The 27,806-nt window shown below is 39.0% G+C and overlaps 2 protein-coding genes and 1 long non-coding RNA gene across 8 annotated transcripts; 1 reads left to right on the top strand and 2 right to left on the bottom strand.

The window, feature by feature from the left end:
- Positions 1 to 214: 214 nt before the first annotated feature.
- On the bottom strand, positions 215 to 4,095 carry LOC135580890 (potassium channel KAT3-like). 3 transcript variants are annotated; one of them, XM_065114019.1, is made up of 11 exons: positions 3,926 to 4,095; positions 3,618 to 3,833; positions 3,321 to 3,476; positions 3,182 to 3,239; positions 2,791 to 3,108; positions 2,167 to 2,406; positions 1,980 to 2,078; positions 1,836 to 1,868; positions 1,567 to 1,752; positions 725 to 1,463; positions 215 to 511 (listed from the first exon to the last, which is right to left on the bottom strand). In XM_065114019.1, the coding sequence occupies exons 1-11, from the start codon at positions 4,093 to 4,095 to the stop codon at positions 399 to 401; spliced, it is 2,328 nt and encodes a 775-aa protein (XP_064970091.1). In that variant the 3' UTR covers positions 215 to 398. The 3 variants fall into 3 exon arrangements, with proteins under 3 accessions (XP_064970091.1, XP_064970090.1, XP_064970092.1); XM_065114018.1 differs by having other exon boundaries at positions 262 to 517; XM_065114020.1 differs by having other exon boundaries at positions 262 to 517; positions 2,791 to 3,017; positions 3,109 to 3,239.
- Positions 2,402 to 18,642, top strand: LOC135615475 (uncharacterized). 3 transcript variants are annotated; one of them, XR_010488032.1, is made up of 5 exons: positions 2,402 to 2,847; positions 2,992 to 6,458; positions 6,616 to 7,434; positions 18,112 to 18,254; positions 18,416 to 18,642. It is a non-coding gene; the product is annotated as an uncharacterized LOC135615475 (long non-coding RNA). The 3 variants fall into 3 exon arrangements; XR_010488031.1 differs by lacking the exons at positions 18,112 to 18,254; positions 18,416 to 18,642 and adding an exon at positions 8,275 to 9,221 and having other exon boundaries at positions 6,616 to 8,107; XR_010488030.1 differs by lacking the exons at positions 18,112 to 18,254; positions 18,416 to 18,642 and adding an exon at positions 8,275 to 9,221.
- A 4,868-nt stretch (positions 18,643 to 23,510) lies between these two features.
- Positions 23,511 to 25,554, bottom strand: LOC135615476 (basic leucine zipper 2-like). 2 transcript variants are annotated; one of them, XM_065114022.1, is made up of 4 exons: positions 24,697 to 25,554; positions 24,519 to 24,609; positions 24,271 to 24,397; positions 23,511 to 23,928 (listed from the first exon to the last, which is right to left on the bottom strand). In XM_065114022.1, the coding sequence occupies exons 1-4, from the start codon at positions 25,188 to 25,190 to the stop codon at positions 23,813 to 23,815; spliced, it is 828 nt and encodes a 275-aa protein (XP_064970094.1). In that variant the 5' UTR covers positions 25,191 to 25,554; the 3' UTR covers positions 23,511 to 23,812. The 2 variants fall into 2 exon arrangements, with proteins under 2 accessions (XP_064970094.1, XP_064970093.1); XM_065114021.1 differs by having other exon boundaries at positions 23,511 to 23,936.
- Between the last annotated feature and the right edge of the window lie 2,252 nt (positions 25,555 to 27,806).

Genomic DNA, 27,806 nt, shown 5'->3' on the forward strand with positions numbered 1-27,806 from the left:
TCTTCATAAAGTCTTTCTATGTGCTAGGCTCTTTATATGGAATGTCCACTCTTAAATGTGTGGGTTATAAGTAAATTGTCTTCTTTTCTGAAGTGACTGGAAGTAACTTATCCAATTTGGATTATTTTTTAATTTAACAAAATGTTCTAGCATATGATTTTTATTGGTTTATCGTGTTGCCCACAAGGAATAATCTTCAAGAATGCATAGATCATATAGTCTAATAGCAACTATTCATTTAGTTATTACAAGCAAAGATAATTTAGTTGGAAATTGTGACATAGTCTGGCATTTATCATAAACATTGCTCAACTTTACATCTTTAAGTGTGTGGGAACAATGCCTTTGCGTTGAATCTTAAATGGGTCATAACCTTTCTGACAGTCTTGCTATTACTCCTAAATCTCTAGGAAATATAAATGATCCCCATCACGAACTACACTAATATCATCAATTTCTGCTTTCTCTTGGTTGATCACTTTTGTAGGATGATGTCCCACAAACTTCTCACCTGCAACTTTTTGCAAGACCCTGATTACAGCAATGAAAAATGTAACACATGAACTATTTCTGACTTACACTTTGAAGCGTATTTTTATTCTTCTTTGTCTTCATAGATTATTTAAGTTAGAAAATTAATACTAGCCTATAATTGTCCAGTAGCACTTGCATATTTTTCTTCTTTTTTTTTTGCTGTTGTTAAAAATTAGGTCAGAATACTCACCACCAATTCTTAGGAGCTCCTCCATTGTGCCAGGTAATTTTATCATCTTTGCAGTTGGCTGTCTTGCTGGATTTTCCTTTTGAGAGTACATTTGAATGGTCACTCTTTTGCTAGATAGTTTCATGATATTGTTCTCTGAAACATGGCTGCCACTTTGTAAATAAGAAGTTATCAACATTTGATTAATATTTGGATAATGATACCAGGAATTCCTTTCCCTGCTGCCATGGCTCTTAAAGTTAATTCCATTTTCAGATGCTATCATGTCAACAGATTCTAGTTCATGTTCTCCAAGGAAGCTTTTCCTGTGTCCAATACTTGATAAAAGCTCAAATGCACCCTCATTGTCATATTTCTCATGTTTGTCTTTTTGTCTCCACCTGATACTATCAGCTTTGTCAACTGCTTCTGCTTGTTTGAGTGGAATGTTGTTGGTTTTGTTGTGTCCTCCCCATGTAGGGAACCCAGTTTGTTGATCAGCATGGTCTACTTTTGGATTGGCCTGACCAATTGGAAGTTCATCAACAATGCTGATATCCTTGTTATTTTCTGCCTCAGATAGCAAGTTTCCTCCATCCATCTGTTCTAGTGCATGTAGGTTCTGAACTTGATTATTAACTCCATCTTGAGCATGGTTCCCGTTCATGTTCGTTGGTCCTATGTCAAACCATTCTTTGAGGAGTGCTCCTGGGTCATTTTGCTGTACTCCGGGATATAACCTTGCATGTAGCCTTAACTTCTATAAGATTTAAAATAGAGAAACATCAACTCCTACAAATGCCAAAAATGCTAAATCATGTTCTATATTTAGTTAAACTGTTCTGGGTGATTCTTGAATATACCTGGAAAAGATTTCTCATGACAATAGTTGCATCCTGTTTGCTTTCTCGAATAGTGCTGAAAAATACAGACCTGCTCAGCCTGAGAATTTGTGCAAGTTCAATGGTTCTTATGGTGAATGGCTGTGGTATGTGACAGAGAACTCCTATCTCCCCAAATACTTCCCCTGCAGTTACCCTCTCATGAACCTGAAATTGGTATGTGGTCACACTTGATATTGTCAACATTGGACATCCTAATGTGCTATCGGTACTCGTTCTATGAGTCTTACCTTGTCAACCCCATCCACATGTGTTCTCATCTCCTACAGACAAGATGTCAAGCAAAAATTAGTCCTATTTATGGGAGGAATTGATTCAAATATCTTCACGACAGGCTTAAGCAAAGAATGCAAAAGAGACGAAATTGTACTAACCACTGTTCCCGATACTACTATATATAGATCTGTTGGGGCTTCATTCTGAAGTATCACATCTTCTTTTGGTGGAAAATACTCCGCTTGCATTTCTGTCACCTATTAGTTTCACAATGGTCTTATCAGCACAATGCATAAATTCAACCTGCCTAGGTTGTAATTGATCACTTGGGATTGTAAGCCTCACCAGTTGAAAAATGAGATTGTAGGAGACCTCCTGGAAAAGATATACTCTTCGAACAATGGGAAAGAATAGACATTCAGCTATGCTTGAGCGAATGGCCTTTGGGAGACCATCAAGAGTCTCTTGCTGTTTGAGTTCCTCTGTCTTGAATCTTAAGCATATGTGAGATAGCATCTGTTCCCCTATGTGTTTTGGTAGCTTATTTCTTGATGCAAATTCAGAAGCAGCGTGAATGGTGTCCCTCTGAAGATCATAATGAACACTTACTAACAGAATATGAAATCCAAATCCTCTGTTGAATAGTTCTGGTATATATTCTTCAAGCTATTTCAATAGTTCTCTTAACCCTTTGCCAAAGTGATCATGCATTTCAATTGATCCTATCAATGAAATAGATTTAAGAAACAGAAAATCTTTTTTATTAGACTAGTTCTCTAGAATGACTTGTGCAACCAGATGATTAAAAACGACACACTTTATGTTCTGGGTTATGGACTTTTTACAGTATCTTGCAAGTACTGGTGATGCATGCTATGATATTTATGCTTATTCTAGTAAATAAGCAGGTATAGGGTAGCTGACGCAAAATAAGACAGCTATAACAAACTTGGAGGAGATAGGACATACAAAGCTTTTTGTGCGACTTGTCCCATGGACAACAAGGTTCGTCATATTTCCAATGAGGTAAGCTGTCAAACCCAGATTGAAGAACATGTAGAAAATATCAAATAGCATTTCTCTTGTGTTTTCAGCATGCAAATCACCATAACCCGTAGTTGTTAGTGTTGTAATTGACCAGTATATCGATGTTACATATCTGCTCCACAGGCTATCTTCCCTGAAGTTTGGTATCACTGCACCGATCCAGGTTCTTCCTGGGTCAGGGTATCTATCGGCAATCATATAGTTAAAGCATCCAGAACAGTGAACCGTGAAAAGAGTCACCTGTAGTACAAAAAGTTATTGTACTGAGAACTTGTGGAGTTGTTTGAGGCAACACACTGAATAAGAAGCTTACAGAGAAAAGCTTTGTGCACCGTGTCCAGAAATAATTCAACCGAATATCCTTCTCAAGTCTGAGGAAAGAAAAATTATCAAAATAATATTTGTTCTTTTATTGGTGATATATATACTGCAGAATGGGAGGAGAAACAGACCTAGCAAACAGGGAACTGACACGATGCAGCCGCCACAGCCTAAGCATACTTAGAAGTTTAAAGCCAAGGCTATTACCATGTCTATTGAAGAAGAAGCTGATTGTTTGAAAGGGAAATGTCGAACATACATCAAACATGAACCATGTGGACAGGTACCTGTGAAGTCAGATTGTATGAAGCTCAAACAGCATCTAAGCTTCACGTCATACATGATTCACATAGAATTTAGACACTATAGTGAAGTAAATATTAGTACTTTCAAAGAAATAGAAGACAAGTAATAGTTAAAATGCTAACCTGATCGCTATTCTTTTTGGATCATCAACAAGGAGATAGGATTTGTGGTCGATGAAAGCAACAAAGAAGGTAAGTACAATGTCAATTGCAAAAAAACTATTGACTATGTTGTCCACAAGAAAGATTGTGCTTGGCAGGTATCTTAGAAATGCAAACTCAAATGGGCAGATCCAGGCTGAGTAGAGAACCAGGAGTATCAGAAACATCTCCCACAATCTGAAAGTGATTGGTGAAAATGGAAGAAAATAAACTGCCTGATTCTACAAAATGTAAATGTTAGAAACAAAGAGGCTGTTGAGTTGGTATACCTGTAACGAGGATCATATGGCGAAACAATGTGTTTCCTGAGCTTAATTGTATTGTTTATTGTTGCCCCAAGTGATGGCAAAAGATCACTGTGTGGACTGTATGCCCCGTTTCCCAATTGGAAGCCATCGCTGCAGAAGTGCTGAAAGTAGTTTGTGCAAGAGAATAGCATGGCTGCACTATGATGCTTTTGTAGTCTGATTGATATTTCAGTGGTGATGGGAGTGGTTGTATATATAACAAAGTGAAACTTGCTGTCTGTCTGTTGCCCTCTATATTATGGGCTGGTTGGTAAATGCAAAGCAAGGGGATGAATAAAGATAAAGGTCATGAGAGGGAAAAGGCATCAGGAATTTACTTGAATTTAATCATTAGGGGCAAGAAAAACCACAGATTGTGTTTTGAATTGACGTCAGAACATTAATTTTCTTGAAACAATGGATGGAGGCTTTATGTGAAAGATACAAGTTATGTGGTGGTGGAAACTCTACTTACATGTTTGTGGTGGATGTAATTTTAGAATGTCCATGTAAATTGTTGATTTGAAGCGACTCTTCATGAAACGTCATACCATATTGAGGCCTTGTGATGTTAAGTCGCTTTGGAGTTAATTTTGAGGAATTACATCATTTTAGAGTTTCTGAAACATGTCAGAAGATGGACGTGGCACCACATTTTACAATGATGCATGTTTAGTTTAGATTGCACCAACTCTCAGTAGAGGTATTCAGCTTATCGTGATGGATGGTCACAACAGAAAGACTTCATTTTCTTGTAACTCACTCACCATTTTTGAGTTTCCTGAAACTTGCCAGAAGATGTTCATGGCACCACATCTGGTGATGCATGTCTAGTCTATGAATGTTCCAAGATGCTCAGAAGAGCTATTCGTCTAATCCTGATCGATGGTCATGACATAAAAACTTCATTTTCTCTCTTCACAGTGAGCTTCATAAGTTTTCCCTGAACCATATTGTTCTTCTTGGCACTATGACATTGCATTCTGATGGCAGTAATCTAGCAAAGTTCTATTATATTTCTAGTGTTGGCCTTGGAATTTGTGACATTGTGAGAAGTAGCAATTCAGTTCATGTATCATAAAACAGTAATTCGAAGATCAAGTCAGATTATGTGGCAACTCAAAAGGGTTACAAGTGCCACTTAACTTTGTGAAGCCATGTACTATGTCGGCAGATGGTTATCACAGAACTTCAATCCCAGCCCTTTTGGATGAACTGTTGCTCAATGAAAACCATGTGGTCTGATCTTTGTGAAGATCTATCTATCCATCCATGATGAATGTCTGCATAATGTAGAATAACTCAGATGTCAAACTTCGTGGTGGGTGTCATGACTCAATGATTGATGCAGAGGAAGAATGGGACATCACCTCTTTGTCACAGGGTCTGTTGCTAAGGTTGTCATGGTTATCAGGAAGAGCCGAGGGTTTACAGCATTCAAATGCGACATTTGAGTTCTCTGTACTGACTGAGCACACAGGATACGGCACCTTAGAGCTTTTACCATATTAACAGCTTATGTTCCCTTCTGTCTTCCCCTCACTGGACAAAGAAGCTAGGGGAAAGAACATCTTAAATGCCATAGGTCTGGAACCTGATCCACATATTGGTTGGTTGGTTCTTTTATTTTTAACCTCCATCACTAAATAGCTCGAGTCCCCGATGCTCTGTACAATAATTTGGGATATCTTCCATTCTTTGGTTAGCTCACCTCTCATGTCCCATCTCATGGTCCCTCAAAGTGAATTGGTCCACATAATTGAAAGGTTCTATGGCCTAAGGATTAGCCCACTGCTTCATTAGTGCTTCTGTTATCATTCAAATGGATACTGCATAACCTGATCGAGATTTGTAGATTGGTGTTATTGTTTTCTCCTTCATTTTTGGTGTGAGACGAATACGGTGGCAAGACTCTCCTTTAGCTCTTTGTGGTTGCTTTTTGAGATGTACCATGACATTTGACACAGTGTAGCTTGTGAGTTCTACATGGCACCCCAGTTACCTCATCTCAACTGAGGTAAGAAGGCTGTTGTTACGTCGGTGACTAGTAATCCGCTGTTATTCCGCATTATCCACTGTCAGCTTCATCTTGTGCAATGTATTAGCTGGGGATGATTGATCATGAAACATTCTCTTAATCTCTGTTGTCTTTCATCAGCCACGTTTTGGTGCCGTAGCATGTTCTTATATTCTATATGAAAAAGATGCACCATCATTAATTATTTGGTTGTTGTCTTAGCATTGGAACTTGGTGGATAGGCAAAGGCAGGCAGGACATCGGTCAAGGTGGACCAACAAAGTATGGCTTTCCCCTGGAGTCCTGATGTTTGGTGGTCCTCTTGGAAAATTGGAGGTGCAACTATATCATGCCTCGATATTCCTTGGTACTGTGACATGGATTTTTATATCCGCACCTGCAGATATTGGTGTGATATTTCATGATTATGTCGACCCAAAGGACTGGTTCATCCTTATCATAGCTATCTAATATTGTCTCTAATGAATGTTGCAGCTCGTGAGTTCCTTTCTTTTACATATCAGTGAGATGCTGGACCATTAGTTTCATTGTTTAGGTCATCTACTGTTAACATCACAGTTACGCGATGCTTATAAGAACTAAAGTGGAATATCACTACCATCAACTAACAGTCCTTTCTTTTTATATTTCGCAGGAGTACAACACTATTCATCAGCAATCTTTGACAGTCTCTTTAGCATTTTAGCTTTGCAGAGGTGTTGTAGCGAGGACCGTTCACCATGCTGGTATCGAGTGGTTGATCATTCAAGCAACCAATCTCCCTCATCCTGCGTGGCTCTCTCACAAACCGCAAACCATTCATGTGCTGCTCACAAGGAGATCATGCCTACCCCTCGTCCCATGGTGGCAGGTGGGAGTTGACATAGATCACTTTCCAAGATTTCTGATGTTTCTGTGGAGTGAATCAGCACCCAAACATTTTGTCACCTCTCACCAGCTTGATGAGTGGGATTGATCTAGTGGATTTCCCATCCCCCAAACTGGATAAAGGAAATCATCTGTTGAAGACTGTTGATTGGACTAGATCATGAATGACATGGAAAGCTTGGTCATCTACGCAAGAGGATTGAGTGTTGATCGCACTAGATTATGGTATTAAGTGATGCAAACACCTGCATGCGACAAGTGCCGGATTTGTTGCAAGGAATAACATCACGGAAACAATTATTGTGATGACTACCCAACACCTAAACAGCACACTACTCATGGCAAAGACTGTTGTGGCTTGGGATGACGGCCAACCACCTTCATGTTTAAACTCCTGCTGTGGAAGGAGATTCTATCACACAGATTATTTATGTCGAAGAAAATGGTATCCATGTGCCTACCACATGATATTTCTGAGTATGGTTTACCATGGATCATTGTCGTCGGCATCCGACTGGGCTGCAACTTTTGGGACCGCCATGACCGTCTCCAGAGATGGACCGTTTGTTTCCCTGTGGATGTTCGGGTATGAATACTTCTCTTAGCTTCGCAGTAAAATTCATTCCCTCTCTTTTTCTTTCTGAAATAGATGTTCCATATTGTCATCCTCTTGCATCCTTAATCGTTTGTCTTTTCCTAGTGAGTGATAACTAAGATAGAACACTCATAAGCTTGCAATTTTTGTTGGAACAAGTGGAAGTGGTCTGATTGACCTAAGGATCTTTTGGAACATGATATGTAAGAGGAACGATCATATGCTTGCTGGTACTAACTTACCTAGGGATCTTTTGGAGCATGATAGATATGTATTGTTGATTAGTCATTGAATGAAGTGATTTCTTTTCAGAAAGTGAAATATTGATAAAAACACAACAGTAGAGTGGATATTTGTCATGCAATCCATAAGAACTTTAAATGCACTATGTAGTCAGAAAAAACACAACTTAGTACCACCCATACGATGAGAGAGAGATTTTATCTTGTTCCAAGTTGCATGTACACCCGAAAGGTGTGATGGTCAAAGAATGCATCTGGAGGACAAGTCATCTTTGTGCATACAAGTCATATCAATGTTCCAGTGTTCCCCTTTAGGTACAAGTCATATATATCATCTCGAAGCATCGTAAAATCCCCTTCCTTTTGGTTGATGGCTTCCTACGCCATGCATCTTTCTACAGCATCGGTTCATGTTAACAAAGGTACCTAAGGGACTCGTCCAAGCTTTGCCGTACCTAAAACGGATGGTTTTGGTTCATCTACTTCTTTTTATATCTAATCCATGCTCTCCATGTCTATGAATTTTATCGTTTTCAATGTCTAATCTGTGGATATGACTGCATAGTTGACCTCCACTCAAAATCTTCAGGCTCAAGATTAGCTTGTGTCGGTGAGATTACTGTTTGAGCCCCAGGAAAGTTTCAAGATTTCCCAACTCCGAGTCGGCTCGACTCCTGCCGTGCCGGACTCGGTTCAGAATGGCGTCGACGTCGTCGTACCACGACGACCAGGACATCAAGTGGTCCGTGTTGCCAAGTTGAAGTAGAGTACCACCTGCTTGTCAAAATGCCACATTGGAACCATATGCTACGAGTCCTATTCACCACTGCATTATGGAGCGAACCCGTCCATGGTGGACGGCCGTCGTGTTGTAAGAGTCCAACGTGACTGTTCCCTCTCTCTGGAGCCAATGGAGACTGTACTCTCCACTTCTTCAAGGATTAGGCAGAGGAGTGAGATTCGACTCTCCGGGCGCCGAGAAGCTGTGTTCTCTTTGCTAGCTGTGGGAGAGGACTGCAACCAGCAGTCGCACAAGTAAATAACAGGGTGCATCTAATTGAGGTTCTCTTTCCACCTTCTAGTCATTTTGGAAGTAAGCTGGGGGGGAAGGAGGAGGGGGAGTTGACCTATGACTTAAGGTGGTCCTACCATATCTACAATAATTTGCCGAGCTATTCCCATCCACCTTCCATTCCATGGGAAACCTTATTTTGGTTAACTCGTGCAATAATTGAAGGGATACCACTAACTCCGGTACATCGTCAGGTTTAAGGTCACATCTATAGTGGGTGCATGTTTCGCTTGATCGAGGAACAGGACATTTCTCTTGTCGATAAACGTGCGGCGGCAGACGACCGGTGATCATGGCGAAATCACCCTCGTCACTCACCTTTGTCGTTGTGACAGTTCATCTTTTGTTCGTTGTCATCCTTCTCCGTTGTATGATTGTAAGTAGCAAGGCTAGGCTTGTGACATCCGGGGACTTTCTGCCATTTTGAAACTGCAGCTGCCGAATTAAGTTCTTGTTGCAATCAATTATTGCACCATTTGGAAGACGATAATATTTTGTATGTCATTTGCCTCTTCGACTAACTCTTTACCTTTTTAGATGGATGTTTTGGGACTACGTAAGGTTGAAATCTAGCTAACGCATGCTAACAAGTGTTGCAGAGGTGTCTCACTACTTATAGAATCGTAACGAAGGTCCGTGAAACATGTATTTGTATAGATGTTTCAACATCCACTACTTAGCAGAGAAAGTCTCACTGAAACACCCAACTGCAATGCATAAAGTATTTTTTGTTTCCTAGTAGTATACGATCATATTGTTTGTTTCACTTTAAGAGTGCCTTCCTTCCTTTCCTCCCCTCTCTTATTCTTCTCTTGGCCACCGTGACCATTGCTAGTGTCCACGACCAGCACTCGGAGCTGGTTACAACCTGCTCTTCACGTCGATGGTCTCTGCTCATATCTGTTCTTCGTTGTTCTGCCCTGACGATCTCCTTCACACGTTGACGGTCTTCCTCATAAGCTGGATATGCCAAGTTCTACTATGTGGTCTTTGTTTTGCTTAGCGATCATAGCAATATCTCACCAGAGGTCGACCTCGATCTGATCATCATGACTCTCCTCCATAATAGATATGTCGAATATTATTGCATCTCACACGACAATAGGACTTCTTGCCACTGCCTCGTCATTTTCCTTCATTGCATCTTCGATCTTCCTCGTTAACATCATATCCCATTGTCGTCCTCTCAAATCGAGAATGGTAGACGGGTTCCTTCTTCATTGCACATTATCGAAGCCTAGGTTGTTGGTCTTTCCACATCAACTGGTGCCTCCTCATCTAGATCTGTTCCACCTCATAAAATCTGATCAGATTAGAAGATAGACAACAAAGACCACTACTTTATCAGATCTGATCTATTTGATCTCTTCTAGATCTAAGCTACTTTAGATTTATTCCACCTCATTCATCATATATGAACCATTCTAAATCTGATTGAAATTTATCAGAAGGTGACATCACTCATCATCAAATATGTCTTCTTCCTCTCACATTTCAATTATTATTTCATCCAAAAATAATAGTTCTTCTCGATCTACTAGGCTCAGATTCATTAATGCAGCCACTCTTCTTTCTTTCAAGTTATCTAAGGATGATAATTATACATCATGACAAACACAGTTCACCAACCTTCTCATCCGATATGATCAACTGGGCCACATTGATGGCTCCCTCAATTATTCATCCAAATATATTCAAATGCTATGAGAACTAATGTTAATAATAAATCCTAATCATAAATTATGATTACATCTATTTTGTAAGTCATTCAAGCTTTGATTATTGGCTCATAGCATCACTAATCTCTTCATATAGTACTATAGCATATGCATTGTCTAAGTCACAAACCACCTTCGTCAATCGTTCTCGTACTCGAGTCTTTTATTTACTATGAAAAAAATAATATAAGAGTAAAATAATGTACTCGAGTCTTTTATTTACTATGAAAAAAATAATATAAGAGTAAAATAATGTTACTTATTATATGCAAAATCTAAAAGTTATTATAGGTGACTTAACTTTAATATATCATCCCCTAAAAGAAGTCATTGTTCATATCCTTAATAGCCTCAGAATATAAAGAATTGGTGATAACAATTTAAGCACGTGACCCACCAATGTCATTCAAAGAACTATATGATAAGTTAATTTATCATAAAACATATCTGAAATAAGAAGAGAGAAAGACAAGACCAACTATCACACATCAATTCAATTAAAATCTAAAGAAAGAATAATCAAAGCAACATGAACTGATTGAGCAAGATGTCTCCTAGGCACATGGGTAACACACAAAGTCATCATCCTTCGTTACACTATCAACTCTCCAATTATAATGGCAACTTTAACTCAAATAACTTGGAAAATAACTTCAAGAATAATCACTATAACTATCAATAGTTCTGACATCCTAACAATAATAATTAGTAAATGGCATCTTGAATGGCAACTTTAACTCAAATAACTTAGGAAATAACTTCAATAATAATTAGTATAACTATCAATAGTTCTTTAACTCAAATAACTTAGGAAATAACTTCAATAATAATCACTATAACTATGAATAGTTCTGGCATCCTAACAACAACAATTAATAAAAAGTCATATGTTAGCTTTGTGGTAAAATCGGATATAATAAAAGTTTATCGATCTCGACCTAAGCCTACTATGGTTAACTCTGGTGCTTTCTACTAGTCATAGGTGTCATGCAAACCAATCATGTGAATGATGACACGTGTGACATAATACATACTCTTTTTCTTATTATTTATTTGATATTTTTCTCACTTTATATTGTTTGTTGCATGTATTATGCTATCCATGGATCTATGCATTGAGAATCGGATTGTGATGAGATCACGATAATGAGGCTGATTCGTCTTTAAACATAGACCCTAAATAATCCCGGTCATAGGTTACTCAATGTCCCGTTGCTCGTATGGGGACACTAGGGATGTAGTGTAGGTGCTCATTGGAGAATGAGTTCACTAATTAATCCGCTTACGAAATGTTTAATAGTTGATGCTACCTCGTTGTCAGATAGTGATTTCGTCGTCCTAGTTATGTATATGATCCTTAGACTTGAGACACCAAGGATATCTTGTATGAGTACTCCACTCTTTGATACCAAACTTATAGGTATGAAAGTTTCAAATCTAGCACAGTTGGTCATCAGGAGTGACAACTAACCTTACGAGGGCAATTGAGTGTCGATAGAGGATCATCCATTCTCGGCGTAATGAGAGAAATATCTTATATGTTCTTGCTTAGGCAAATCCCTAGCTAGGGTCATTCGGATTAAGAGAGAAAGCGTTTTTCGAGAGAATTTGATTAGAGCGAGACTCGAGTAAAAATCGTACGGGCTTGACAATACTATGCCTGATATACGGTCTCTAAGATATTAGATTGATGAGAGACTATAAGTACATGGTAACTAAGGACAAACAGGTCTAATGGATTGGATTTCCCTGTATTATTTAGGGACTGCAGCGTAGTAGCCTAATTCGTTTGTTCGATGAGTCGAGTGAATTATTATAAAAATAATAATTCACTAAGTTAAAAAAAGTTTTGATAGGTATGACTCACGGCCAGCTCGATATTGGGCCTAGAGAGTCACACATATATGGTAGGGTGCTGCGATAAGTAGATGTTCGGATATGAGATATCCGTTGGAGCCCCTATATTGTTGGATATCCAATAAACCCATGAATTACTGGATCATATAGATGAGATCCAATAAGAGCCAGTGAGAGATTATTTAGTATAAATCCACTAATCTAAGAGGCTTGGTAGTTGGATGTAGATCCATTACCCAAAATGGCAGGATCCATTAGGGTTAAGTTGACAAAGGATCTCTATATATATTAGGGAACCAAAGGACCATAAGTTAAACCCATTTTTGGTTGTCACCTCTTATTCTCTTCTCCCCTTCTTCTCCTCAGCCAACAGCCCTTATTTGGGGCGTGTGGAGATTTGGGTAGCGATGTGAGGAGCATCTTCATAGCCCCTAATGTATGAATCACCGTTAAAGTTTCTTATCTGTGTAGTTTTCGGTTTCACGAGTTTTTACGCATTAATCTTCACACGATGATGAAACCTTTTTTGTGGAAATCTAGGATTTTTTTTTTCTGTTATTCCATTGCGCATGTAATGTCGCCCCAAGATTTTCCAACACTTCCCATCATATCACTTATGATCTATAGATTTTATCTATCTGCACCTAACTATGGACACAATGTAGACATCATTATTGGTGATTATAATGAAACCTCTATCACTCATACTAGTTCCACGATACTTAATTCACACACAAATACTTTTATACTTGATGATATTTTTTGTACATCTTATATAAAAAAAAATTTTATTTATATCTCTCAATTCTGTAAATAAAATAATACCTCTATTTAGTTCTTTCTTGACTCTTTTCTTGTAGAGGATTTGAGCATCGAGGTATCCTTAGTCCGAGACAAAAAAAAAAAAAAGATAATATCTACATGTGACCATCAACTTCACAAATCACTCAACCAATTACTCTTGTTTTAGTTGTTTTTCTAATAGATGTGTAGCATCATCGCTTTGGTTATCTATTATCTTTTATTCAACAATAGCTAATTTCTCATTATTCCCTTTTAACTTTCAAATCAAATAGAATTATAACTTAAAATTCTTGCTCCAAATCACATAAAATTCTTTTGGAACGTCTTTGATAATTTTAGATTTTATTATATTTTTTAGATTACTTCACTAAATATACATTAGTCTATCCTATCAATCATAACTAAATATACATGGTTCTATCCTCTCAAATATAAATCCAAAGTCACTATAGTCTTTACTTGTTTTAGAAAGGTGATAAAAAAAATTAATATACAATTAAAATAGTTTACTACTCTCATCATATGATGTACAACATCTCAAATCACTATTGCACATACCTCAACTAGTTGGCTCTATCGAACGAAAGTATCATTATATATTTGAAATTGATTTCACTCTTTTACACCAATCCTCCATATCACTAATCTTTTGGTCAGCAGTCTTTTACACTATAGTATAATCATTAACTATATGTTTACCCTAATCCTACAACACTAGTCATCATTTGAAAAAATATTTCATAAACTTTAAACCTTCAAAAACTCAAAGTATTTGATATTTTATGTTATCCTCGGCTATACTTATATGCTTCTCACAAGTTAACACTAAGATCCAAGCCTTGCATCTTCATCGAGTACTCCCTTGAACATAATATTTTTCAATGTTTTTCAATGCTATGATCCTTAAACTCAAATAATCTTTTATACTACTATCTACATCATTAACCGCATGATTACCCCAATTTTACAACATCAGTCATCATTTGAAAAACTATTTTACAAAACCTCAAACTTTCAAAAACTCAAAGTATGTGATTATTTATATTATCCTTGGCTATGGTCATATGCTTGTTACAAGCTAACACTAGGATTCAAGCCTTGCATCTTTATCAAGTAATCCCTTGAACATAATATTTTTCAGTACTATGATCCTTAAACTCAAATAGTATTTGTATCATGTCATATTATTTTTGTTGAGTCTATCTTTCCTTTTCAAAATATTGCTCATTCAAAATACGAGCTACTATAATAATTATATATCACTTGGTTCATATAAGTACACCTCAAACCCCCCTCAAACGTATCTCTCATCATACCAACCAATAATTCTTCTCTAGACTTATACTCTCTTATTTCTTCAATTCAACAATACATCGCCTCTTCTACAATTTCTTCATCTACATATCCACCAAGTCACTCTATAATGCATAATAAAACATTACACTCGATATTATAAATGATATTTTTGTCCTTTTCTTGATCAAGTGACACCAAAATGCATCAACTTGATTAGGTATATGTCACTAGTTAGCTTGATTAAGTATATATTACTAATTCTTCACTAATTTTTATACCTTTAACACGACTAAATAGCATCACCAAACTTAGACATCACATGACAATATGGTTTAAAAATGATATCTTCAAACTACGTCAAATCTTTAATCTCTACATTACCGTAAGCTTTCCATTTGTCCCTACTGAACCCACAAGTATCACCCAAGTCCAAATATCTTCACACTAATGTAAAGTCATGTGTGAGAAATATGATGTCTTTTCTCCATAATGTTACATGGAATCTTATAATATCTCACCTCGTACAAAATATTATCAGGTGTAAATGGATCTTTCGAATTAAACGAAACCTAGATAGATCTATTGTCAGATACAAAACATGTTTAGTAGCTAAAGCGTTTCACCAACAATTGTGTTGATTTTACAAAGATCTTTAGTCCAATTTTTAAACCAATAATAATTCAACTCATTCTGAGTTTTGCTATCAATCAAAGTTAGCATGTACATCAACTAGATATTAATAATACTTTTTTATAGGAACCTTAACTAAAGATGTCTTTATATAGCAATCTCTTAGCTTCATCCACTCTTAATATTTAAATCATATTTGTAAATTATGAAAAACTATTTATATACTTTGTCAAGCTACAAGAGCCTAGTATATCGAACTCGACTCTTTTTTTATGTTAGTCGACTTTGTAACTCAAAACTGATACATTTTTATTCCTACAATAATAAAAGAGATGTATTATATATCTACCGGTATATATGAATGACATTATCATTACAAGTAATAATTTCATAGAGATCAAACAATTCCTTAAGTAATTGGTAAATCGATTCTCCATCAAAGACCTACGAACCTTAAATTATTTTCTAGGAGCTGAAGAAACACATATATCTTTTGGACTTTTCCTATTTTAAGAGAAGCACATTCAAAACTTATTATCATAGACAAATATGCATAATATCAAAAAAGTTATTACCCCACTCTCCACCACTAAGTTACTCAAAATATATAATAATAGCTCTAATAAGGATCCCACATAGCACCGATAAGTACTATAAAGATAAGTACTTGCTTATTTATAGTACTTATCTTTTATACGTTTAAACATTTCATTTATAATCAATAAATTATCATAATTTATGCATCGACCCTCCACTATGCATTAGTCTGCACTAAAATATATCATATGATGTCTTAAAGGGACTCTCAATCATGAACTTTGTAAACACTCATCATTTCATCTTCATGCCTTCGTCGTTGCTTATTGGTAGACAACATTGATGATATAATATCTACATCAGCTTATATTATCTTCGTCAGAGTTCCAAAAAATAGAATACAATCACAATATCCAATATTAAAGCTGAATACTAAGCCATTACCACCATAGTTGTAGAACTTGGTTGGGTCGCCACTTTGCTACATGAACTTGGCATTATCTCCTAATTCACTCATATAATATACTATGATAATATAGATGTCATCTATCTATTTCTAATTCGATGTTCGTACTCTCGAACGAAAGATATTATCATCGACTTTCACTTTGTTAGATATTAAGTTATCAAACATTAATTACATATTTCTCACATTCATACTTTTGATCAACTAATTGACTCCCAAATAAAGTTACTCGCTCGTAAGATATTTCAACTATATCGGTCCAAAACTGACATCCTGATAGAGACATGATAAAAAATCATAATAGAGACAAATATAAAAATAATAATTTTATATTTATTAAATATTCTAATCCTCAATTAATATATAATTTAAAGATTAATCATCAAGATATATATTCATGATTTGAACACATGATTAAAAAAAATTCTCTTTTAATCTATATAAATATTTATTATCTCAATAAATCTTACTCTGATGCCACCATCGCTCTCTCTCTCTCTCTCTCTCTCTCTCTCTCTCGTAGCCACACATTCCATTCCTTTCATATGCTTGGTTTGCCCTGGTGTGGTCTTGTCAAGGCTGCAGGGAAGTGGGAGGTGGAGGTATCCACAACGAAGGATAGAGAAGTCTCGGAAGGATTCACACCCCATCGTGCTGCTGTCTCCCTCGAGACCCATCTCAAGGCACAAGAGAAAGAGATGGAAGGTTCAAGGCCTTCGGGTTCACAATTCTCTTGCCCAGTCCCCTTTCTCTCTACGCCAACTCCTACTCTTCTTGTCTGCTCTTTCCCGGATGGTATTAGCACACCATTTCGTTCGAACCACACAATCCATGCCTAGATTTAAGCTGGATTGTGTCCTGATGAAAGTTAGGTAAACGTGTTCTTGCTGGTCAAATCTAGCAATTATATTCTCTCTGGGAGCACTAGGTTGTGCCTTTAGTGGGGCGGCACAAAGCTGCCAAACCCGACACGACAACACGATGATTGAGTTAGATTTCTGGGACCTATATTTGGGAAATCTTAACTCGGGTCGGGTTGGGTTAGAGTTGGCTTACGAGGCATGATTTAACCATCAAAATCAACTTGTCGAGAAAAGACGTGTTGCCATCACGTGTATTACCTACCTAGTACTTTTATGACATAAGTCACCCGATCCGACCCGACTAAACCAAACTGATTGGTTGTTCATCCGATCAAACCATGCATGGCTCGAAATTTACTGTTGCATGGAATAAAATAGATAATCATGAAACATTAATGGACCTAAATATTATATTATGAATGAATTGAGTATTTCTTTTGGATACATTTATAATGAAAACACGAAGGTTACATGTTATTTTTGTTAGGTCGGACAATTAGGCTTATTGAGCTCAAATCAGCAATTAAAAGAGAAAGATGTGAGATAGAGTAAAACACCATAGAGGAAAGTTTTTTTTGTATGTGCTGTGACCGACGATCGGTGGCCAAACGTTGTTAATTTTAATCCAAATTTTATATGGAGAATCCTTACAGCAAACTCTACAATCCCAATGGTGTTATCTATAGTTTACTCTCTTTGAGATACTTTCCTGATATACCCACTTTATGATACCTAGAATTCTCTTTTGAGGAGATCCATCCTATATGATGATATGCTAGAGCCAAGATCTATGTTCTTGATGTTATTATGATCCTCTAGTTATTCTAAAGAAGATTTACCGTAAACCTGTTATTATTATTATTTATAGTGAAAGTTTGAGGTGGACTACGGTCCCGTGATTTTTCTCATATTGGTTTTCCACGTTAAAAGATTTAGTGTGATTGATTAATTGTTCTATTGTTTATACTGTGCTGGTTGATATTTACATTTTGATATCAAGTTGGTATTTTGATAAGGAACATATTTTGATACACAAAGAGGGAAAAAAATTATTTCACTTTAACAGGTTTTTCCCAACAATTTTTAAACATAAAATAAAATCGTTATGCATGGAATTATGACGAATTAAGTGGGAACAGTCTTGTTTGCCAATTAGAACGCCGTGATGCATCGTCTTTTACAGGCTGAAAAGGCCCAATCGAGCCCGGCCTGTAGGCCAACTTCTTAATTTGGGCTTCGGAGGTCCTAAACAAAGCCCAATCCCAAGCATCCTAAGAATTCTCTCTGCCTCTGTGGCTTACGAAAGACATGGAAGAATCGAACCAGGTAAGCATCTTATTGGTGGTTCACTTTATTATTCTTTTATCATCAACATCTTTGTCATGGAGTTATCAGCACACAGTGGTAAAACACTGTGTTGAGTACACTATCGATTCAGTCCGGTGTGGATCGGATTTATAAGCTAAAAAAGATGATATGAACTGCAGGAATATCTCACTTTCTCCATGGCCAATTCTTTCCTGGCATATCATCTAACCTGTCAACCTCATGGGATGAAGAGTCCTTGGGGAGGAATCCGTGTCTCTGGGCATCTCTGCAACCATGGAATAGTGCACCAAAAGCAAATACCTTGCCGGTCAAATCTGCCACCCCACCAAGTGTTTGCTATAAACTCGAGTGCCTTCAATAATTAGCACCAAGCGTAAAGCAAGAAATGTGCACCGATCGTTTCATATTCTATCTCGATTGTGCTTGCTCAACTCCAGAATAGAAGCTTTCCTTGACGTAACAAAGTCTGTGCAAGATTCTGAAGGTATCAGAACGAAAGCACCGAATCTACTGACATACAATTGAGATGGTATATGCTATTGGCTTGACGTTGGAAACATCAAAATTCCTTTTTATCAAGGGACCTCCTCATAATAGAAAATAAATATTAATAAAAAAAACATAAGAAAAAATCAAGCATAGCTAGATTGTTTGTTGTAAGAGCATAGGCGTTCCTTTCGTTCCCCTTAAGTCCGTCCTTCGTTCTCCTTAAGTCCATCGATTGTTGACAGATCGCGGTGAGGAAGATGAGGATTGACCATGGAGCCTCTTAGAAATTTTGGCTACAGCGGCGTTGGTCGCTGGTCGAAGGCAAGGGCGAAGCTTTGCTTTTCTCAACGGTGTTGGTCGCTGGCCGAAGGCAAGAGCGAAACTTCACTTTTTTCACTACTCTGATACCATGATGAAAATAATAGAAGATAAGAATAATTATTAAAAAAAAATATTTAAGAAGTTTTATTGAAGAAGTGAAAAAGCTTAAATACATTAACATGTCTCTCTCCTATTTATACAGATTAGGAGAAAGAATTTTCCTCAACAAAATAGAGGATTTTCCTCGACAAAATAACACGATAAATTAAAAGACGAGAGAAAAATGTTTTCTTTTGATGAAGTAACTCAATATTGTCCAAGGTGTTATGCTTTATAGATCAATTCGGAAGATTTGGTACAAACAACCTTCATAGACCCAATTCGATAAGAATATGTACTTTTGTCATGCATATCCATTCATTCGTGCTCTTATAGTTTAGTCTCTAATATATATAATGAATCATACTAGCTTGAAGTGGCAATGATCTTTGTCCAACCGCAGATATACTGCGTCACTATATCTCCCCTTAATCAAAATAACATATAGAATTGTTAAGATAGATAGATTTTGATTATCTAACACGTTAATGTGGTTTGAATCTAATCTACCACGTTAAACGATCCTGTAAACCTATACTAAGGATGTGCTCGAGAAAAAACTCTTTGATATCTAATAAATTTAGAAGATTCAGTGTCGGATAATAATGCATCCGAAGAAATCTCACTTTCTTTCTTTTGAGGTTTTCTCTTTGACATTACTCGGCAAATGCATCCTTGTAATCGTACCAACCACCCTATAGATCCTTGACCTTCGATTTGTCTGTGGTGCTGTCTAAACCTATGCCATAGACAAATTCAAAAGAAAGGATTTGGTTGACTCCTTGCTTTCTACTCGAGATGGACAATTAGAATCCAACCCATCATGACTAATAATGGCTCGAATTGTGTGACGTTTTATCAACCATTATGTGGATCTTATTTGATGAAAAGAAACACTTCAGCTGCTCAATGATAACTACAAGTAAATTTTCGCAGCAGGAGGACAACTTAAAGAAATTATTGATGCCAAATATTGAGCGAAAAGGACCGGTCAAGCAAATTAAGAACATTGAAGTGCAGTAGTTTACTCTTTTGCCTCCGAAGACAACATTCTCCGTCCTTTGACATACAAATATTCCATGTTATCTATCCTTTGGTGCTCCTCTCACACTGCTTGGTTTTTAGATGTTGGATTCTCTCCCAAAGATTACTACTCAAACTGTGTCTACAGCTCATTTGGATCTACAATCTTAAAGTGAGGTCCTATTTCATAGGACGAAAGCTACTAAAAGAACCAACCACTCTGTCGGCAATACTGATTGGTTTTCCTTACAGGAAGAAGACATGATCTGACTTTGTCTTGTAGTTCATGCTAAATGGAACTTCTCTTCCAGATCTGCAGTTGAAATTGCTCATTAAAGGTTCTTCCCATGCGGATCCAAGCCCGGGTCTACAGCGACAGAAACATAGTGCAACTCTATAGTGGGACTCGTACATCTCCATTGATGAAACGACTGCAGCCACTCAAAACTCCGCAAGTACGACAGGTAGCTGAGCTGCTTGTGATGAAGACTCCATGATGGGCGAGGAATGGGTTGGTGGGTTCACGTCTCATCGATCCCTCGTTGCCGCCAAGGACATGCCATTGGGAAGCGTCCTCAGCTTCTACCCACCCTCCCAACATCATCACGTGCTTCTGTGTGCAGACACACCTCAAGCAAATTGACTCACTCCATGGAAAAGCTCCCATGTAAACCGGTGTTTCTCTTGATCACCATGGTGGTGTTACTCACCGCTGTTTACTTGGTGATAGGAATCCGACTGATTCATCAAACATCACCCACATCACTCACTAAGCTTGCATCACTCTCTTGACAGCTCTTTGGGTTTTTCTTATATGATTTCTGAATCTTTGACTCGGTCAAATAATTATGAAGCCAGTGCCACTGCCTGCATGCCTTCCATTCCATTGTCTATTTGCGGTGTCCCACCGGCTAATTTATTCCTGTGCCTCGTGATGCTTGCCGCCCCTGTCACATGCGTTTCCAGACCCACTCGATACTGAGCTGTGCTGGAAAAGCCGGTCGGGTTGATGAATTAGGCTCTTCATCCATCATCTCTCCACATGGAAGATGGCTACCGAGTTAGGTGCACGTCGCTTTAGCCATGTCAGTGGGAAGTTACCCATGATGCTTGCGTTGGAAACCCTACCTGCTCACCATTATATATGGCACCGGAGGGCTGGTCGTGGAGTCATCATCATTTCCTCATCTATCCTTGGTGATCCTTCTGCCAGTATGGAAGCAGCTGCCGATGATAAGTTGTGGGATGATGAGGGCTTGGATGTGCTGACAGAGCTCGATGGCGCCCTTCTCATGGAGCTGTTGGATGAGCAACGTGGAGAAGACGGCGATGACGACAATAAGCTCGGGTTAGCAGCCGAGATCTCGGCCGCCGGCCCGGTAATAGGTAGCAGCGGTGAGGACATGCTGCTGGAGTCAGTCCGTCACCAGGAGGAGTTCGAAGACTGCAGACTGGACGACGTTCTCTCAGGTCTCGGGAGCCATGGCTTCTGGGCGGCGACTGAGTCGGCGGCCATCGAAGCTCCATGCAGTGACATGGTTGATTGGTATTTGGACGAGTACATCGATGAGCAGGTTGGGATGGTGGGTTATGGCGAAGCAAGAGATCACCCTACTTTGTACTACAGTGGGGATACCTCCGTAGAGCAATACACTTCCTTGTGGGAATAAATGCTCATCGCTATAAGTATCTCACTTACACCTCCGCAGAGAAAAACACCTGTGGAAATAAATATTAATATTAGTTTTATATATCCTTATAAAGTTTCAAAACAAAAGATTTGACGTTGTAAAGTTGGAATATATATATATATATATATATATATCCTCTGCAGTAGCCACTGCAAACCATAAATTTAGTACATCTAATTGTTTTTGTATCATATTAATGTATTATAAGCATTGATATAAATTAGAGTTACAATGAATAATAAGTAAGATCGAATGCAACAATGACCTATATGCAAATTTTTAGGTTGTGCAAAGATGCGGAGATGCTGCTAAACTTAAATTTAATCAAATAGTTACGAAGATCACAGACTTTGAAGATACATATTTTTATACAAAGTCAAAATATTTGTTTGACTAATTTAGAGCGAATCACACCCGTTGTTATTCAAATAGTCAACGGGTTTGGTATTTTAACAAAAGAATAAAATATTAGAAAGTAATAAATATGAATCCGCAGACACGAGCGGCAGATCTTATCTCACCGCACCAATCTCATAACGATGGAAATGGGTGATGTTATTATTATTATTATTATGGGAAGGAGTGCATTTCCATTAATTTTAGAGATGATTCCTTTTCTATCAGCATTAATCGAATTGTAATCAGCAGTAGCGGACTATAATGTTTGAACTGTTGATGGACCGGCCTGTCATTTTCATATAACAGTGGCTATTAATGGGCCGGCCCGTATCAGCCATGAAAATTCTTCTGATTTTATATGTGAAAAGATAGATGATAACTCAGACGAGCTTATAATTTATTTTTATTCAGTAAGAAATTTAATTTATTTTTTTTTTATTTCGGAGTCTTTATTTTAGTGTTGATTCTCTCAATTATTATTATTTTTTGGTATGAAGATTTTGCCACTTACAAATGAAAAGGTGTCATAATTCTCTTTTTTCTTGTGCTTACTTTATACATCTTCTCAGTAAAACAAGCCTCCAACTTTGCTGCATTTGTATCTAAAAGAAGGGTTGCTTTCTGCATCCAGATTACGTGCATTAAAACAATGGGAAGTGTCTAATGGTGAGAGGAATCCTTCCTTCTTCCCTGGCAAGTGCAGCCAGCTAAGAAGATCCATGTTCTGTTCCCCAAAATGCACATGCAGCAAGGTGAGGCCACAGTTCCATGCAATAACAAAGTCCAAATGGAAAGGGCATGTCATGGATAGATAGATTGGAATCTCTTAGTGCATTCCACATGAAGCCTATGAGGAGGAGGTTCGTTTGGTGTGCACAAAATTTGAATTTTTTTTGTTCTTCTTAACCTGTGAATATCAACTTTGTGTATGTTTTTCTTGATTATAAATATTTGATATAGCTAGATTATAGAACTAGTGATGTATATATATATATCTATCTCATGATGTTTTACTCTCCTTCTCAGAATTTACAGAGGAAAAAATAATGAGCTTTTGAAGATGATGGAGGCAAGCAGCAGCCCAACAAAGTTTTCATCAATAATTATTGATGGAGGTGAACAAATAAGAGAAAGAAACAAAGTTCATACACTTATTTGTTTGGCTTGGTTTGTCACTTCATTATCTGGATATCATCAGCAGATTCAGCAATCGAAAGCGTAAACAACAGCATACATTCACAACATGGAATTAGCTTATCAACAATGTTCAATTATACATCAAATGCTTCACAGGCCTCCACGCTTGCAGCTTCAACATCCAAAGGCTTTCATTGTTTTAACTTTCATCCTGTTTTTGTTCTTTGAATCGAATGAAATGCACCAAAAGAAAGAAAGAAAAAGATCCTGCAGAACCACCAAAATCACAGAGGCTTTTTCTTCTGGGGCTCCAAATCGATGAACACTACCAGGATCACTGCAGTGAATGGACGAGCATTCTCCTGCTGCCATGCATGATGGCCTGCGCTGCATCAGCTAAGCAGCTCTTTTTCTGTGCTCACGGCTGGTTCCGATGTGGGCGGTGCCATTTTCTTTAGGTTTTGCTGGTGATAGACTTGTCTGAGTCTCTCGATCTCCTTCTTTAGTGCCTCCTGGTGTGCTACAGCATCACGTAAAACCTCATCCACTTGAGAACATTATGAATGCAAACCAACAACAGCTTTACAATGGTTAAGGCTTTTTAGTAGCTTTCCTTGTGTTACAGTTAATATAATCACCTAGGGTTAGGGTTACATTTAATATAATTACCAAGTGGAAACATGTATGCAGTCTGATCTTGAAGTTTACGCTATAAACAATTTGAATGGTAGATCCACCGTCATTGTAATGATCACCATATGTTCTTCTATGTAGAACAACAAGCACAGAAGCAGCTGTGCGTAAATAGGCTTAATTCTCATCATATTAATGTCCAAGAATAAGCAAGAGCTTACCGTCCTTAAATATCTTGTCCTGCGCCAATGCCGCAATGCGTTGCTTCAGGTGGCTATTGCCCAACGTCAGCAGCGATCGCTGGTGATCGAGGAAGGCGACTCGAGGAGACAATGCCGATACTTCGGTCTTCGTTTTGGCACCGCCGGATCGAGTATACGAACAAAATGGTTAGAAGAGAAAAACCTAGAATTGCTCCAGCATCGTCACATTCTTGTTTTGAACAGAGGATTCTGAGAACGAAGGTTACCTGCAACGTCGTCACGCTGCGTTCGAGCTCCGAAATGTACTGAAGCTTCCTCACCCGCGACCTCTGCGCCGATTGCCGGTTCGCTAAGATCCTAATGTGATGCAAATAATGCAGCGGCAATGCGTCAGAAATGGAACGGCCACAACGAGCTGCATGCGTTGGTGTACGTAATGTTTACCTCTTCACCCTCTTGGGATCCACGATTGTCTCCGTCCCGGTGGCCGGCTGAGCCACCGCCTGCGGCTCCTCCTTGCACGCGCTCTGCGCCTCCTCCGACTCGTTCTTGGCCTTCTGGTCGGCCGGCTTATCCTCGTTGAAGCTGTTGTGGTCCGAGGGCGTGGACGACGAGGAGGCCGGGACGGCGCCCGAGAGGGACGACGGGGGCACGTCGTCCGAGAACATGGACATGAGCTGGTCGTCGTCGAAGCGGTCGAAGTCGGAGCCCTCGCCCTCGAGGGGGTGCTCGAGGAAGGCGATGGAGTCGCTAACGGAGCGGCGGTGGTTGCCGCGCTTGGCGGAGGAGAAGTCGAGGAACTCATCGACCCAGGAGGGTTGAGAGCCCGGGGCGAGCGGCGGCGCGATCGGAAGGAAGGATGGAGGGATCGCATGGTGGCCAAGGTTGGGCCAGTTTGGAGACATGTTGCTAGGGATCTTCGGAGGTAGCTGTGCCATTGCTCTTCTCTCTTCTCCCTGTGTTTATATCTCTCTCTCTCTCTCGTTACAGAGAGAGCTGAGAACGAACGCTACGCAATGTTGTTGGCTACATGATGTAACAACAGCATCTTGCATTTCTAGTTGATGATTGAACTTATCCTTGAGACAATTAGAGTCTCTCTCTCTCTCTCTCTCTCTCTCTCTCTCTGGAGTTTGCGATACGAAGTTGGAGGAGTTGGTGGCAGGTTAAGTTAGCTTTGCTGGGGGAAGGAGGAGAGGATTTAGAGGAGAGAGTCACATGACAAGGGAAAGAAGGAGGAGGACAGCTAGCACCAGCTGTTATAGAGAGAGAGAGAGAGAGAGAGAGATAGAGAGGGAGAGAGGGAGGGGAAGACAGAAAGATGAGTAGAGGCGAGGCGGAAATGGAGGGGAGTTGGAGAGATCAACGGTATTGCAGGGAAGTCGCAGCATTCAGCGACCACGTGCCGATGTGACCGTACCTTTTGGCCGTCAGAAACCAAATCCTCCTATAGACATCTTTACAGTTTTGGTGATGGCGTCCGATAGTTTACAAGCTCATTGGGATCCGAGAGAGAAAGGTGACGGACAAAAAGTAATCCTTGATGATACGCAAATGCCTAATGGGACGAGTTCACTCTCCACCCTTCATCAATTTCATCGGTAACGAGATTGTATTGTGATGAAATAGCGAAAAAGTACAACACCATTTGTTCGTTCCGACGTCTTCTCATTTTTGGTAGATGTCTGATAGAGTGCATCTTGAATGATCCATAAGCTAGTTGGACATGGCAGTAAAAGGGAAGAGAGTGATTTACCATAGTTGTTGGTTGGGTAAACTGCAACCAATGATTAAAGATGGCATCCATCTGGGGAACTGTATCGAAACCAGCGTAAACATCTGATGCCGAATTCACCCAACAATCATGTCTTTGTTCCGTATCTACAATGCTTTGGATCTACAATGCCACGTTCTGATAGGCGCAGGAATCCCGTCATTGATGTTCTTCTTCTGTTGATGTTGGGAGTAGATAAATGAGTGCGCAAATGTAAGTTATTGGAGTGGGGGATGAGCTGTTCAAGAGGTGGAAATGAAGAGGAGCGCAGGTGCATGTGGTAGTCGTAGAATCGCATCATGCCTTCCCATGTGCACAGTTTGCCTTGCTGCTGCATGATGCCCTCCTCAAATGTGCTTTTCTTGCCCAAGAAATGCGTCTCTCACATGCACCACGCCTTGGATCTCTGTCTGTTTCTTCATTCTTCTTCTTCTTCTTCTTCTTCCATTTCCGCTCTATTCTCCCACTCATCACGGTGGGTTTCTTGGCAACTTCGGGCTATCTTGTTGGCCATCTACGGCTGTTCTCGGGATTAACAGTGTTTTGCGCTGTCGTGGGAGAGTGGTTGTGGTGTGCACATTGCCGCTAGTTTTATAGTAGCCCGGAATAATTGGCAGTACGACCATTCCAGAAAGAGAGAACAAAAACTCAGAACTGCAAAAGAGAGAAAGGCAGTGCATCCCTCTGGATATTCTAAGATTTGGAGAATACATTATACTTGTAAACCATTCTGACGGTACAATATGTGGTCAGAGAGGCATGTGTGATGAACTAGCATTGCCAGTATCGTTCAACCTGGTAGCACGGAGAAGCTTAGATACACAAGTTGAAGAAACAAACCTACCCAGTGATCGATCAAGAGAACCAAGTCTTCTTGTTCTTCCGCCTTACGAACAAAAAGAGATTAAATGTGAGAAAGGTGGCTGCAAGGATGGCCACGAGAAATGGTGTGTGTGTGGGAGCAGCAGCAGCACAAGAGACCAAAGGGGGGGGGACATGTACACCTTGCTGCATCTAAATGTCTTCCCACGTCACACGTGAAAAAGTGAAAGGGCAAAAAGCAAAGGAAGAACACTGGTTCTGAGCGGGATGAACATGGCGGTGTCGGAAGCACTGTTTGGGGTCCCGTTCCATTCTTATGGACAGACACTTCGATGCATGATGTTGTTCATCTCGCTCTGCGTTCTCTCTGGAATGAGCATGGAGCACCCTCTAACAAGCATTAGAGATTGTTATCGATCACTCGTATCACCTACTTCATTAGCGTTCTATTATATTGTCTTACGGTCGACCATCTTCTCGTACAAGGGGAATTAACTTACTTTGGATCGATGTGGGGTCCGGTGAACACAAAATTGGTAATGGCTGGGCGCGTGGGTGGGGGCCCCAAAGGAAAAGGACAGCATCGATGACAGCTTGCGAATAGGTTATCAGAAAAGATTCGGCCTTTTTTGCATACTGCACATGTAAATAGCAGCCACCACAGGATCCAGCTGTTCGCCGAACTGCACCATCTTGTGGTGGTGGCACCAGATGTCGACCTCTTACAAGCTGACACTTGTTAAAACGAATATATGTGATATTTTCTTGTCACTGCCATTTCACTCTTATAATGAATCAAACTTAAACTTAATATATGACATTTTAAAAAAGATTTAGTTATAATCTAAGCTCAGAAATAAATCATACAGGAGTATATTTTAAAATTAAAAACTCATATGATAACTTACAATCTTTTAGATATCTGATTTCTGATCTTCTTTTGACTCTATCTCATCTC

Source organism: Musa acuminata, chromosome BXJ2-6 (assembly GCF_036884655.1).
Source record: "Musa acuminata AAA Group cultivar baxijiao chromosome BXJ2-6, Cavendish_Baxijiao_AAA, whole genome shotgun sequence".
NCBI lineage: Eukaryota > Viridiplantae > Streptophyta > Magnoliopsida > Zingiberales > Musaceae > Musa > Musa acuminata.